This window comes from Chiloscyllium plagiosum, unplaced genomic scaffold (genome assembly GCF_037043375.1).
Source record: "Chiloscyllium plagiosum isolate Xiang-an unplaced genomic scaffold, Cpla_swu_hap1 HiC_scaffold_21, whole genome shotgun sequence".
Lineage (NCBI taxonomy): Eukaryota > Metazoa > Chordata > Chondrichthyes > Orectolobiformes > Hemiscylliidae > Chiloscyllium > Chiloscyllium plagiosum.
Window position 1 is genome coordinate 62,156,409 of NW_028270159.1, and position 14,927 is coordinate 62,171,335.

The following is a 14,927-nucleotide window of genomic DNA, read 5'->3' on the forward strand; positions in this document are numbered from 1 at the left end:
TGACTGATTCTTATTATTCCTTCCAAACCGTCCAGTCATTCTCCTCAGCAATCCTGCTCACATCCTCTTCCAAGAGTCACATCCTATCGTTTCCTTATATATTTCGCTGTTTTCCTTTTGACAGAAATTCTCTATTTACTGGTCTCCTTGCGATCCTGCTTGCCACCTGTCGCAACATTGTGTGTTGCTCTGACTCCTTTGTGGACGACTTGGAGAGGGTGCAGAGAAGGTTTATGAGGATGTTGCCTGGTATGGAAGGTGCTAGCTATGAGGAGAGGTTGAGTAGGTTAGGATTGTTTTCATTAGGAAAAAGGAGATTGAGGGGGGACCTGATTGAGGTTTACAAAATCATGAAGGGGATAGACAGGATGGACAGAGACAAGCTTTTTCCCAGGGTGAAGGAATCAATAATGAAAGGTCATGCTTTCAAGGTGAGAGGTGGTAAGTTTAAGGGGGATACACAAGGCAAGCACAGAGGGTGGTGCGCATCTGGAATGCGTTGCCAGCAGAGGTCATAGAGGCAGGCACGGTAGATTTATTCAAGATGCATCTGGACAGATGCATGAGTAGGTGGGGAGCAGAGGGATACAAATGCTTAGTTATTGGGCGATAGGTTTAGGCAGTAGATTTGGATCGGCTCATGATTGGAGGGCCAAAGAGCCTATTCCTGGGCTGTAAATATTATTGGTTCTTTGTTCTTTGTTCTACGTTTCTCACCCCTATTCCTCTGAAGTGAATATCTAACCCTTGACTGCCAGCTCTCGAACGTGTGGTTTCATTCAGGCCCTGTCCTTCCTGTTCTCTGGTTGACAATGTTTCTTCTTTCCCCAGTTTTCTTCCATGTTGCTGATCCATAGTTCAGGCTGATTAACTACGCCCCCCACCCCCCTACATCCCTTTACTTTCCATTGTTTAGGGCTATGTGAAGTTGGTTTTGTAACCCAGGGATTAATGTTTGTCTATTGCTGTCTGGATATTTGTGCTGCTCTGAGTTGTTTTGTCTATTCACGAATTTATGAATAGACATTAGGGGATATTTCAACATGCTCTTCAACTGCTCTCTGAACTTGGACTGAGTAGCCACGTAAATAAACGTGTTTGTGCAACAATTTAAATTTCTCAGCATATAGGCAAGCACTTCCAACATCCCACCACAATTGACCACGGAACCATCAAAATCAAAAAAGCAAATAATGTAAACAAACCACAGGAAGATGAAGGTGCCCGATATGGTAAAGAGTAAAATCATTGACTTCCTTCTGCTCTCCATCTCTTGGTCGCTGTATTTTTCATCTTTTTTGTGATGCTTCAGTCCCATACGGACTCGACTGGCCATTAAAATGTGTCTGACTGTCATTGCATTGATTAACAGAATTAAACCGAATGGTAGTAATGGTGTTAAAATCTTTTCAAACATTCTAAATCCAGTCCACCACGGATCGCTAAAATAGATTTGCTTATTAGAACAGCGCCATTCTATATTTTTAATTACCCACTTAGGTTTATATCTGAAGTAAATGGGAATGTTTTTTAAACATAGGAGAATGCCAGTTGTTGCTAGAACCACAGTCACAGTTTTTTTGGTGCAATATTTCGATTTCAGTTTCCGGCAAGAAATGGCAACAAATCGATCAAAAGTGAAAGTCACGGTGAACCAGACGGAACAGTCTATGGCTACACGGATCACAACATAGAGAGGTCGACACACAGAAGTGAGCTTCATGACATTCAATGGGAAATAATAATTATTGATTCGGCGGAGTATGATCTCAGTGATAATGACCAGAAGATCCGCAAATGCCATGGCCACCAGGTAGCAAGTGGTGCAAGTGGAGAGTCCACACTTTCCCTGGGACATAATCACAATTGCTATTACGTTAACTGCAAAAAATAAAGAAAGACCCGGTGAGCAAAGTTAATGATTCGAGGACAAATAACATCACATCTGAGCTGAGGTACAGACTATATTTGACAGAAATGTGCACTAGGACCTTGTCATAAATAAAAACAATCTCAAACATTAATTTCTATTTCTGAACCCATTTACCCACTGCTCTTCTGATAGTTACAAAACTCAAACATATGTCATTTTCAGCAGTACATGGTCATTAGCATCAAACAGACAACAAGTGGTTGTTACTGAAATTCAGTGCAATTTTAGATTAAGAAATACTCCGAGTAATTCTCTGATATAACAGCACAAGCAGAGTCAGACCCACTCTGCCGTCCTGCCTTTGAGATCATTCCTCTATAAACACATTACACACAGCTGTTGCCATTTCACTTGCAAGCCTATCAACTTCAAGAAATGAAAATAGACCATTCCCAATCAGGATGCGTCAACCCAGCTTTTTGCCTTTTAGGTTCTGTCAGAATTCCACAAGCTTCACAACTAGGAGCATGTTTCTATTTTACAATGTGAAGGTGCCATCAATATTTGGTCAATGTGTTTAGTGCATGTTAAACAATCCTCTATATGTGAATACATATGAACTCCAACACCCCAATATGCTCCATGCTAAATGCAACGTTTCAGAGCTTATTAGAACACAAGATGAAAAAAGGATGACACTGAGCAGGTCAAAACAAAAGGAGAGTTTTGTAAAAGCACAGTTAAAGTGATTTCTTTGAAGTTTTTAGTGAAAGTGTGTTTTAAGGTACAGCGTTCTTAGCTCAGATTGAGAGGGTCATGACTAAGTGCCTGTTCGAGCATCTGATCTTATATTCAAAATTGACATTTTAGTGCAATGTTAATGGAGTGCTGCAATTGTCAGAGATCCCATCTTCAACCAAGTCTTTGTTTGGCCGCTCAGGGAACTATATAAGATGAGACAGAGCTACTTTACTAGAGCAGCAAGTTCTCACACGCCCTGATTTAAATTTCCTCCTCAATGAATATGACATGAGGAAATATATTCAATAGAAGAATATTTGTGCATTTATGTAGTGGCTTTCACCACCTTGAATAACAGCTGTGTCTCAGTTAGTAATCCGCTCTCCTATGACAATAAGCTTTTTGCTCAAGTCCCACTCCAGTGCTTGAGCACAAAAATATACGAGGACACTGATAAACTTCCAGATGGCATAGACAGAGTGATAGAGTGGGCAACACCATGCCAGACAAAACTTAATGCAGAGAAGTGTTTATTGATACATCTTGATGAGAACTAATGAGGAGAGGCAGCATAAAACAATTCTAAAGGAATTATAAGAACACAGAACCCTGGAGTTGTCTGCTCACAGATCACTGATGGTGGCAGCGCAGAGTAACACACACTCAGGATCCTGTTCTCATTGAATAGAAGTGTAGAATACAAAATCGAGAAGGTTATGATGATAAAACACTAATTCACCATCAACCGGAGTATTTCATAATTATGAGCAGCTCAGGAAAAGTGAAAGGTTTAAAAATGGTTGCAGTAAAGATTTATGAAAATCTTTGCAGGAATAAATAATTTTAGTCACATGGATAGATTATGAATGTAAGTTTGCTCACTAAGCTGAAAGGTTCATTTCCAGACATTTCGTCACCCTCCTAGGTAACATCATCAGTAGGCCTCAGACGAAGCACAGCTGATAATTCCTGGTTTCTATTTATATGTTTGGATTTCTTTAGTTTGGTGATGTCATTTCCTTTGATAAAGTCACTTCCTGTTTTTTTTTCAGGAGGTGGTAGATGGAGTCTAACTCGATGTGTTTGTTGATAGAGTTCTGGTTGGAATGCATGCTTCTAGGAATTATCATGCATGTCTTTGTTTGGCTTGTCCTAGAATGGATCTGTTGTCCCAGTCAAAGTGGTGTCCTTCCTTATCTGTCTGTAAGGATACTAGTGAGAGAGGGTCATGTCGTTTTGTGGCTAGTTGGTGTACTTGTGTCCTGGTGGCTAGTTGTTTACCTGTTTGTCCAATGCAGTGTTTGCTACGGTCCTTGCACAGTATTTTGTGAATGACATTAGTTTTGCTTGATGTCTGTGTAGGGTCTTTCAACCTCATGAGCTGCTGTTTTAGTGTGTTGGTGGCTTTGTGGGCTACCATGATGCCAAGGGGTCTGAGGAGTCTGGCAGTCATTTCTGAGAGCTAAATCAATGAAAAATAGCGAAAAGGAAAGTGTAGATGTCATCGACCACACTGATGACATCTACACTTCAGGATATATGAAGAGATTTACAAGGATGTTGTCAGGGTTGGAGGATTTGAGCTATAGGGAGAGGCTGAACAGGCTAGAGCTGTTTTCCCTGGAGCGTCAGAGGCTGAGAGGTGACCTTATAGGGGTTTATAAAATCATGAGGGGCATGGATATAAATTGACAAATTATTCTTCCTGGGGCGGTGGGGAGGGGGGGGGGGGGGGTGGGGGGGGGCGGGGAACGGAGCTAGAAGGAATAGGCTTAGGGTGAGAAGGCAAAGATATAAAAGAGAGCTGAAGGGCAACCTTTTCATGCAGAGGGTAGTATGTGCATGGAATGAGCTGCCAGAGGCAGTGGTGGAGGCTGGTACAATTGCGACATTTAAAAGGCATCTGAATGGGTATACGAATAGGAAGGGTTTGGAGGGATATGGGTCAGGTGCTGATGGGTGGGACTAGATTGGGTTGGGCTATTTGATCAGCATGGAAGAGTTGAACCGAAGGGTCTGTTTCTGTTTTGTACACCTCTATGACTCTATCACTCTCTGACCAGGTGACATAAACATTTTTGGTTAAATTAGCTTTTGCTGAGACAGACGATAGCAATATATTTACAGCCCATCTAAACAATAACATTTTACTTTAGCCATTCTGTGCTTTAAAAATGTTTTTCAAATTTCAAATTCCTTTTTCTAATCTACTGTTAGTTTCATGTCATCATTTAGAATACATCTCTTATACCTTCCTGAAGAGTTATGGAATATCTCCTTGCACATTTCCATTACTTCTCTGCCTTTACGTTTCCAAATTCGACCTTTGCCACCACGTCTTCACAATGTTGTAATGTTTTATTTTCGGGTTATCTGAGTCAAGTCTTTCCAAATTGACTCTGTATGTAATACTACAGCATTTGAAGTTCAATTCTGCCTCTAATATGATTTTATTATTTATCCCGCCACAATATTTTTCCCAGCTCGAAAATAACTTGTTTGCTGGTAGTTTCAGAAAAGAGTTTTCATCAAAACTGTCCTCAATCAAAACTGTCCGAGTATGGCATCAATGAATCCTTGTGAAAATGAAATCAATGGATATCAGCGGGCGCACTTCCCCTAATTGGAGTCATACCTGATACATAGGAAGATGGTTTTGGTTAATGGGGTCAGTTGTTTCAGCTCGAAGACATCTCTATGTGAGTGCCTCAGGGTAGTGTCCTAGGCTCAAACATCTTCAGCTGCTTTATCAATGACCTTCCTTTCATCTACGGTCAGAAGTGGAGATGTTTCCAGATGAATGTACAATCTTCAGCACCATTCCAGATTTCTCAGATACTGAAGCAGTCCACATTCAAATGTGATAAGTTCTGGACAGTACCTAGATTTGGGTTGACAATCACACCACATAAATGCCAGACTACAACCATGACCAGTAAGAGACAATATAACCACTGCCCCGGGACATTCAATGGTGTTACCGTCACTGATTCTCCTATGATCAACAGCTTGGGCATTACTATTGAACAGAAACTCAACCAGACTCGACACATAAACACATTTTCTACAAGAGCAGGTCATTTCTCGGAATACTGATGTGAGTAACTCACCACCTGTATCCCCAAAGTCTGTCCATCATCTGCAAGGAGCAAGTCAAAGTGTGGTGGAGTGCTTCCCACTTACCTGGATGGTGTAACTCCAACAACACTCAAGGAACCTGACACCATCCAGGACAAAGCAACCCGTTAGATTAACTTTACATCAACAAGCATCTACTTCGTCTACCACAACGCTCAGTGGCCACAAAGTGTAACATCCACAAGATGGGCTGATCCTCAGACAGCAGCATCTAAACTCACAGCCACTTGTGACCAGGGCAAGAGCAGCAAATACACAGGAACATCATCACTTTCAATTTCACCCCCACACCCCAAAATCCTGGTGCCAAGCTACTTGCCATTCTCTCTTGAAAATATATCGCTGTTCTTCCACTGTCACTGGGTCAAAACACTGGAATTACCTTCCGAATGGCATTTGTTTGAACTCACTGTGCATTGACTGCAGCAGTTCTAAAAGGCAACTCACCACCACCTTCTCAAGAGCAACTACGGGTGTGCTATAACTGCTGACCAGCCAGTGACACTTATATCCCACAAAATGAATAAAAGAAAGAATGGTTGTCTAAATCAGTTCTCAATTCTGCCTTTTACATTTTGATTTGTGAAAGTTTTGTGAAGTTAAATTGTCCACAATTATTCCCGCAACAGCATTTACAGCTCAATTATTCTCTTTATTTTAAGGTTATTTTAATCACTATCCCACAGGCTACTTATTGCAAAGGTGTTTATTTTATTAGAGACGTTAATTAACTCTTTTTTTTCATCTTCACATGATATCTTGGGTTTGGCTTCACTAAGAAAGACACAAACAAGATAATACAACTGTTGGAGAACACATATCCTCGAAGGGAGAGGAACTGAATGATTACTGGGCAAAAGATGGTGGGGGACTTGATGAGAATAAATCCCTATGATCCTCAGGGCCAATAAGGGGCATCACAGAACACTTAAGGAATTGACCTTGGAAATAGTCAGTGGTTGTCTTTCAAAATTCTGAATTCTGGATTAGTTCCTACCAATTGCAAGTTGAGAAATGGGACACCACTATTTTTTTTCGAAATGCAGTCAAAGGGAATTATTGACTGGTTAGGCTGACACCATTAGTGGGGAAAAGTCTGTTGGAAACCATTTGATAGCAGTGGCAAGATCAGACAAACTCAGCACAAATTTACGAAAAGTAATTTTTCTGTGAAAATTACTAGACATTTTCATGGACCTAATAATAAAGTGGGTCAGAGGGGCCATTGTAAGGCTTAACTGGACTTTCAGAAGGCCTTTAGAATTGCCACATAGAGATTAGCATGTAAAACTAAAGGGTGTGGAATTGAGGAAAGAGTACTGGCATGAAGAACGTGCCAATTGGAGGACGACAGAAAAGAACAGGAAGAAATGGGAATTCGTCTGAGAGACAGGCAGTAGCTGGTCAGGTAGCACAGGGATCAATAATTGACCTCATCTATTCACAATACATATTAATGACTTAGATGAGGGAACTTAACATCTTATGCCTGGAACTGCAGACTACGCAAAGTTGGTTGGGATGGAGAGCTTTGAGGAGTAAGCAGAGATATTTCAGTGTATTTTGTACAAGTTGAATGAATGGACAAATTTATAGCAGATAATGTATAATGAGGATAAATGTGAGGTTAGCCACTTCAGCAAATCAGAAATTCAGATTATTATTGATATACTGATAGATTGATAATGTGGGAGTTGCAATGAGACCTGAGTGCCCTTCTGTACCAGACAATGAAGGTGAACATGCAGGTGAGTGGGAGGAGAAGAAGACAAGTGCCATGTTGGCTTTCTAAGCAAGAGGATTCCAGTCCAAAGTGCAATTATCTATCACTATTGTATTAACCCCTGGCACAGCAGAACTGTGGTACGAAGAGAGACTATCAACTAAGATTATACTCACTGGCCTTCAGAAGATTGGGAGGGGATCTCATCAAATTTGTAAAATTGTAAATAAATCTGAGCAGGTTAACAGACGAAGGATGTTTCTTCTGAACAGTGAGTCCAGAATCATTTGTCACAGTCTACGTTTAGGGCATAGGCTGTTCAGCACTGAAATAAGTGGCAGTTTCTTCGCCCAGAGAGAGGTGAGCCTGTGGAATTCTCAGCCGAAAAAGATGTTCAGGCCAAACCATTCAAGTATGCTTCTGAAATAGTTTATAGATCGCAATGGATCAAAGGATCTGAGATGGAAGTAGGAGCAGTCTACTGAGAGCATACTAATGGCTTAGGAATGCTCTGAATCCAACACTCCTGCTCACATTTGCTATGTGTTAGGGTTTGCCTCATTGGCTGGGTTTTTAAGAGGTGTTCCGTGGCCCTGGGAAATTAATTGTTTTCTCACAGTTTCCAACAATAATCTCTTGTGAAATCATGGAAACTAAATTCAGATGTTGTTTGATTCAGCACAGAGGTGATCACAGAGCTCGGTCCCATCCTTCCAGGGTCCCTTTCCACTTTGTTCTGGGTTTGCTGGAGCTTGGTAAGCTGTTCCTCGCAAACCCGGGATGGATCCGACAGATCTCTTTCCCCACACCCACTCAGGCTGTGCTCTCAGAGCTTCCACACTCTGCAGCCTCTGCTCCATTTTTTGTGAATGTTCAAAACCAAGACACATTGTAACTACATTCCCAAAGCTTCATTCTGAATTGTATGGTCAAACACTCAGGTCTCCCTGAAATATCTCCAGCAAAACATTCCAGTCCTTCCACTATCTTTCCAGGAACAGAATTAATTGAAATGCCTATTTCCAACAAGTTACTTGCTGGGTCCATTGCAATAATAACTGAAGGGCTTCAGCATGTTGCTGTCCACGTGATCAGCTCAGAGTAACGAACACAGGCGCTCAGTGCACAGGCACAGAGCAAGTTTCAAACCCGGGAGTCAATGTGGGGTTGAAACCCCTTTCCAATATGGAGCTTCGCAGCCAGCTCCCGATGAAATGGGTGATACCCCACCACATTCAAATTCATTGTTTCTGAGCTTCATAACACAGCACTGCATACACAGGGGCAAAATAACGAGGACAGGGAAAGATACAGCAAGGAAAAACATTCACCTTAGAATGGGGTCATTACTTACTGGAGTAGAAGTTTCCGAAATATTGGGTACAATCAGGGTATTCGGACTAATTGGAGGAGTGTAGCCTTCGGGAGTCCAATTGCAAAATGGAACAATTTAATAATGAGACTGTGAGATCATGTGAAACGGTCAGTTATACTTTAATCTGAATCTACAGAGCAGAACGAGTCGAGACATAACCAAACCAGACAGAAGACACTTTGCCGACCACGCTGATGCACTGATCAGTAAAGTGGACTAGTTGCAGCACGGAAGCAGGCACTGATCACTCTCTTGCTCGGTATACCTGCACTAGATAGTGACCGAGCATGGGGAAATTTCCAGGTTCTGCGGTAAATGACTGGAAGTGGTGCTTCCTTGAGTTCATGTCTCTGTATCAGTATCTGTGATGCACTTGTAAAAGACAAATACTGAGGGAGTGCAGCTGTGAAAATCGCTATTAGAGACAGAGCAGAGAGAAATCAGTTTAAACATAAACAACTAACAGAGATTTGGGAATGAGACAGAACGAGATAGAGCGATATCATGAACAGATGTCATCACGTGTGTGAGATTTTAAAGTGGAGACACTGTAGGAGTTAACATTGAAGCTCACAGGGAATGAGAAAGGGAACGGATTTCGGTCTAACCTCGGGAAAAAAACTGTGGAATCTTTGAGTGAGCTTTGGTGATGCAGTTTTGTGAACGGGAACGGGGTCAGCAGGGTCCTGGGAATACCCAAACTGGATTTCACATTTCATGCTTTAAGCAGCAGCTGGGTTGATCCGGTGAAAGATGTTCTTGTGGGTTTAGTAAATACAATGAATAATGGTCAGGATATGGGGCCCGGAAATCAGCCCAGGGAGAGAGGGATCACTGTATATGTGGAAAGGCGGTTGCACCTTCAGATATTGGCCAGGGGTGGAATGGAGTCAGATGAAGGAAATGTAGTTTTTTTTGCCACAATAGAAGACAGTGATTTTATGTTCCTAATCTATAAAGAATGATGACAGGAACAAAATGAATCGTAGTTTACAGATGAAGCTGAGCAATGACTCTCTTATGTGTCTCCCAGAATCAAAGAGAAGACAGACAGTTAGCAATGGTTTGCAGAGCGGAAGATGAATTCAGAGACTCATCAGATGTAATAACAGCAGCAAGGGCAGTAGAATAAGCGGAAAGAATAACAGTTAAACATGGTTTATAGAAATAACAACCGGGCAGTGAGACTTACCAGGGACGCCAACAATAGCCAGGATAGGATTATTAAAGAATTCAGTCATGTACATTATGTAATGGATTCGCAGGGATAATGGAATCTTATCATAAAAAGCAGAAAGGGCCAACAGATCCCAGTATACAGTCCTGTCCATTGTTGTAACATTCATTTTCAGTATTACTAGATTCTGGTCCATTGATGAAATATTCCAGCTGACTTTATTCTCAGATTCTAATCTCTCCTTTCCCCGTCTCTGGAGCTGTTGAGTGTCGGAGGTGATGCTGCCACTGACCCTATGGAGTGTCACATTGACATGAACCTGTTTTTAACAGAAAAGCGAGTTACTCCAGTGTCACCGGTAGAATCCATGGAGACTAACATTAATTACAGCCACTAAACAAACAGGTTCATTTCAGCTGGGAACCAGAGCAGCAGGTTAGGAAGTGGAGGGATTGAAGTGAAGGTAGATGTTAGAATCAGTAATTCCAAAAGGAAGGACAGTCAGAGACAGGTGAATGAACACAATGGCACTGATGCGCTGGCGTGTTTAGTTCAACACAAAGAATACTATGGGTAAGGCAGACGTGCTCAGTGCCTGGGTGAGGACATGGGACTATGGTATAGTGGTCATTACAGAGATTTGATTGAGATGGGCATATGGTTGGCTGCTCAATTTGCCAGGGTTTTGTGTTTTAGATGAGGAAGACAGGAAGATAAAAGAGGTGGAGGAATTGTATTACTCATTAGGGAGAATGTCACTGCTGCACTCAGAGAAGAGGGCTTATCCACTGAGGTAATATGGATACAGCTCATAAGGAAGATGGGTACAATCAGTGTAATCTGATGATGCTAACGCCCCCCCCCCACCCGCCGCCAACAGGCACCGACAAGTTGATTAACGCCAGTGTAAGCAGATTCTGGAAAGATACAATAATAACAGGGTTGTCAGCGTGGGTGACTTTAACTTCCCCAAGATTGACTGGGACTCCCTCAAAGCAAGAGGCTTCGATGGGACAATTTTTTAAAGTACATCCAAGAGGGCTTCTTGAAGTGGTATGTCCAAATAGAGGAGGGGCCATACTGGACTTTGTATTGGCTGATGAGCTCGCCTGTTGACTGACGCACCAGTGGGAGAGCATTTCGGAAACAGTGATCAGAACTGGTTAAGTTTTAAGATACCAAAGACCAACAGATAATTCAGGACCATATGGGAAAGGACTCAACTGGAGGAGGGCAAATTATATCAGTATTAGGCAGGAGCTAGTGAGTGTTAATTGGGAGGATCTGCTACAGGTCAAGTCCACATTTGACATGTGGGAGTCGTTGACAAACCTTCTGATCAGGGTTGAGAACCAGCATGTTCCAGTAAGGAGGAAGAATGGGATTGGCAAGGTAAGGGAGCCCTGGATAATGAGAGAGGTTGTGAAATTAGTCCACAGGAAAAGGGAAGCTACACAGAGAGTGGTAGGAGTCTTTGTTGGTGGTAGCAAATACAACAGGGACAATGAAAGGACTTTTCAATTATCAGATGAATACACAAGGAATGGATGTATGTAGATCAAAGGCAGGCAGAAGGAATTAATTTAATTTGCCATCATGTTCACCACAATATCACGTGCCAATGAGCCCGTTCCTGTCCTGTATTGTCCTCTGTCCTATGTTCTATACAAGATTGCAAGATTTTTTAGATATCATAAAGGTTACAGAGAGGTAAGAGTGGACATTGAACTGTTGGAAAGTTGCCTGGAGAAGTACCAATAGGTAACAAAGAAATGCTGGAGAAAACTTGTATCAGTTTTCCCAGTGCGTGCCACCAGTAACATCCCAGAACCATAACGGGTTTGGGAGAGGGTTGCGTGCAGTGGCCACCATTTCGGAGAACGGCTGGGAATGCTGAAAGGTTTGAAGGTGGAAAATTAACCCCGGACTGGATGGGTTACATCACAGGGTTCCAAAGGAGATAGCTAAGGAGATTGTAAAGGTGTTGGTGGTGATCTTTCAGGAATCACTGGTGTCAGGTAGGGTCCTGAGGACTGAAAATGGCTAATGTTAACACCCCTGTTTAAAGAGGGAGAGAGAGAGAAGACAGATAACTTTAGGCTGCTTACGTTACCTTTGTCATTTTTAAGATTTGAGAGTTTGTTTTTATGGATGCGATTGGTGAGCACGTGATAAAATAGGGCAGAAACATCAAGGCTTCCTCAAGGTTCTGCCAGATTTCATTGAGGAGGGAATGAGCAAGTTAGACAGAGGAGAGCCAGAGGGCATGATCTGTGTCAATTTCCAGAAGACCTTTGACAAAATGCAGCACAGAACGCTGTTGTGTGACGATGCTGCTCCTTTAACAAGGTTATGTTGGCCTGGTGTTTCTTATAGTGAGGTCATCAAAGACACAGACTTCAAAAAGTCTAAGTTCAAGCTTTTAGGTTAAGTTTGATTAGAGCTAACAGGTACCGCCTCAGGCAAAAGGCTTTAAAGTTTAAAATAAAACCAGTTGCACAATAAAAGATGAGTGGCCAGTTCTCCCAGCTCAGATTTGCTGTGGTTTGATTTGATTTCTTTGGCTGTCTGGCTATTCACTGAAAGCAGCCAGGCAGCTGAAGCTTCTGGGGGCAAAGAAGCAGGTCCAGGCTGGTTCTCTCTCGCTGAGAGCTCTCCTGTAAGACTCTGGGTTTGATTTTACCTTTTGTACTAAGGGGTGTTTATGGGGATTGTTGCAAGTATTTGGAACAGCATCATCAAGTTGGGATGATCTGTTGGGTTTTCGGATACGGTAAGCGATTTAGTATTGTATTCTCTTTTGTTTGGTTTCAGTCAGTAATCTTGGAAAGAAATTCTGTTTTGTTTAAAATTACTCGGTTTGACCAACTGCATTCCTCCTCAAATATCTGCAAATATCAAAGTTCAGGTGAGGCCTACTCTCTTGAAATATTTTGGGTGGTTTTGGCCTGGTCCATAACAGATTGGGGACTCGTCCAGAATTTCTTCTATAGTTCCAAATTGGGGTTAGGGTTGTTGGGCTCAAAGTCAGCGAGTGGTAGGTATTAGTATCTTTTCTTCTCGGTGTTGATGCTGGTTGGTTTAAACAGCACTTGGGATAGCAATGGCTCTTTCAGTCATCGCGAGTTTTCTGGGGCTAGAAGAAGTGACCTTGGGGATTTTGCAAAAGGTGATTAAAGCCAATCTCTGGGAATTATCAGACAAGGCGGGGTTGGAGCTGCCTCCTTCTGTGAGGAAAGAGAGATAATTTCAGCAATAGCTCAGCATTGAAAATTTGTTGGAAATGCCATCAGAATCTTTAGAGATGGCTACAAATGCAATTGAAAATGGAGTAACTTGGGTTAGAGGCACCTTCCAAACCCACGACCACTTCCAGCTCGAAGGACAAGGGCAGCAGGTACTTGGGAACACGACAACCTGCACGTTCCCCTCTAAGCCACTCACGACCCTGATGTGGAAATATACTGCTGTTCTTTCACAGTCATAGGGTCAAAATCCTGGAATTCCACCCTTCCTCCATTGTGGGTCAACATACAGCACTTGGACTGCAGCCATTCATGAAGGCAGCTCACCCCCACCTTCTCAAGGGCAAATAGGGATGGGCTATCAATGCTGGTCGGCCAGTGATGCCCAAGTCCCGCAAATAAATAGTAAATAAAAGACAAGGAATTCGGATTAAAAGCAGAGGAAAAAGAAAAAGAACAAATCACGTTAAAAGAATCAAAAGAGAAAGAGAGAGAAAGAAAGAGAGAAGAAAGGAAGAAAGAGGAGGTCTGAACTTCAGAAATTGGCACTGAGACAGGAATGTAAAAATTCATTCCCTGAAGTAGGGACAACTTGTGAGGAAGAGCAGAGAGTTAAAACACAAGATTAGCAGCTGAAATGGCAGACAGTTATGAGTTGGTCCTTAAACCCAAGATTGGCTTCCAAAATCAATATCAACTATTCAGGATAGATAATAGGCTAAAAAGAAAATTCCTTACATGGAAAGGGAAAGGTCGGTGTCAGTGTAGACCGTAAGGATAACTTACCACAGGGTAAAGAGGAAACCCTTGAAGGGGAAAGAGAAGGTGAAAAGCTCCGGTGTTTTCACTGCAATAAAGTAGGCCACATGAAACCACAGTGTCGGTGAGTTAGGAAATGCACCAGGAGGCCATATGTAGGAAAACAGGATCAGTCAGTGAATTTTGTCAGAGTGGTAATGGAAAGCACAGTGGAGGCCAGAAAGCTGCACCAGAATGTCCAACCTGGTCAGAGGTTGGCTAAGGAGGAAATGCCAGATCTTCGGAAATGATGTACATGTGAAGGTAAAGTTGACTTGAATCGGCCAAGAGCAACGCCTGAAGAGGTTACAATTTGAAGAGATACAGGATCCTTTCAAGTATGATGTTAAAAGATGAAAAGATATGTACCTCTGAATCACTAATGTCAGCAAAGGTGCGAGTAATGGGAATTCACAGTAAGACAAGAAGCACTCATTTATGTAAAATGAGGTTAGAGTGTCCAGTGAAGAGTGGAGAAATCATGGTCGGTGTACTGGACAAACTCTCAGCTCCAGGAATACAATTTATCCTTGCTAATGAAATAGCTGATTCCCAGGTAGGAGTGCTGCCCACTGTGGTTGGAAAGTCAGTGGAAGCTCAGGATACGTATCCTGGGAGCTTTGCGGACTATGTGATAACGAGGTGACAAAGTCTCCAGTTGAGCCAGGAGAAATCAAAGAGTACAGATAAGAAAGATGAAGTGGAATTAGCAGAGACCCTGCTTGATCAGATGGTTGAACAAACCAGTCGCAGATATCTTTAGCTGAGATGATTTAACTGAGTTACAACAGAATGATGAACATTTGAAGCAATTGTATCAATAGGCATAAACAGAGGAAGAATTTGAAGATACCCCT

General features: G+C 42.2%; 1 protein-coding gene across 1 annotated transcript; it reads right to left on the reverse strand.

Annotated features, from left to right (window-relative positions):
- Positions 1-898: 898 nt before the first annotated feature.
- On the reverse strand, positions 899-10,181 carry LOC148146276 (putative G protein-coupled receptor 139). Its single transcript, XM_087998626.1, has 2 exons — positions 10,043-10,181; positions 899-1,881 (listed from the first exon to the last, which is right to left on the reverse strand). Exons 1-2 carry the CDS (start codon positions 10,179-10,181, stop codon positions 899-901), a joined length of 1,122 nt encoding a protein of 373 aa, XP_087854752.1.
- Positions 10,182-14,927: the final 4,746 nt, after the last annotated feature.

Coding starts and splice junctions, on each gene's coding strand:
- LOC148146276 (XM_087998626.1), bottom strand. CDS start 10,181: ATGGACAGGACTGTATACTGGGATCTGTTGGCCCTTTCTGCTTTTTAT. Junction 1,882..10,042: donor GGCTATTGTTGGCGTCCCTG/GTAAGTCTCACT, acceptor TATTTTTTGCAG/TTAACGTAATAGCAATTGTG.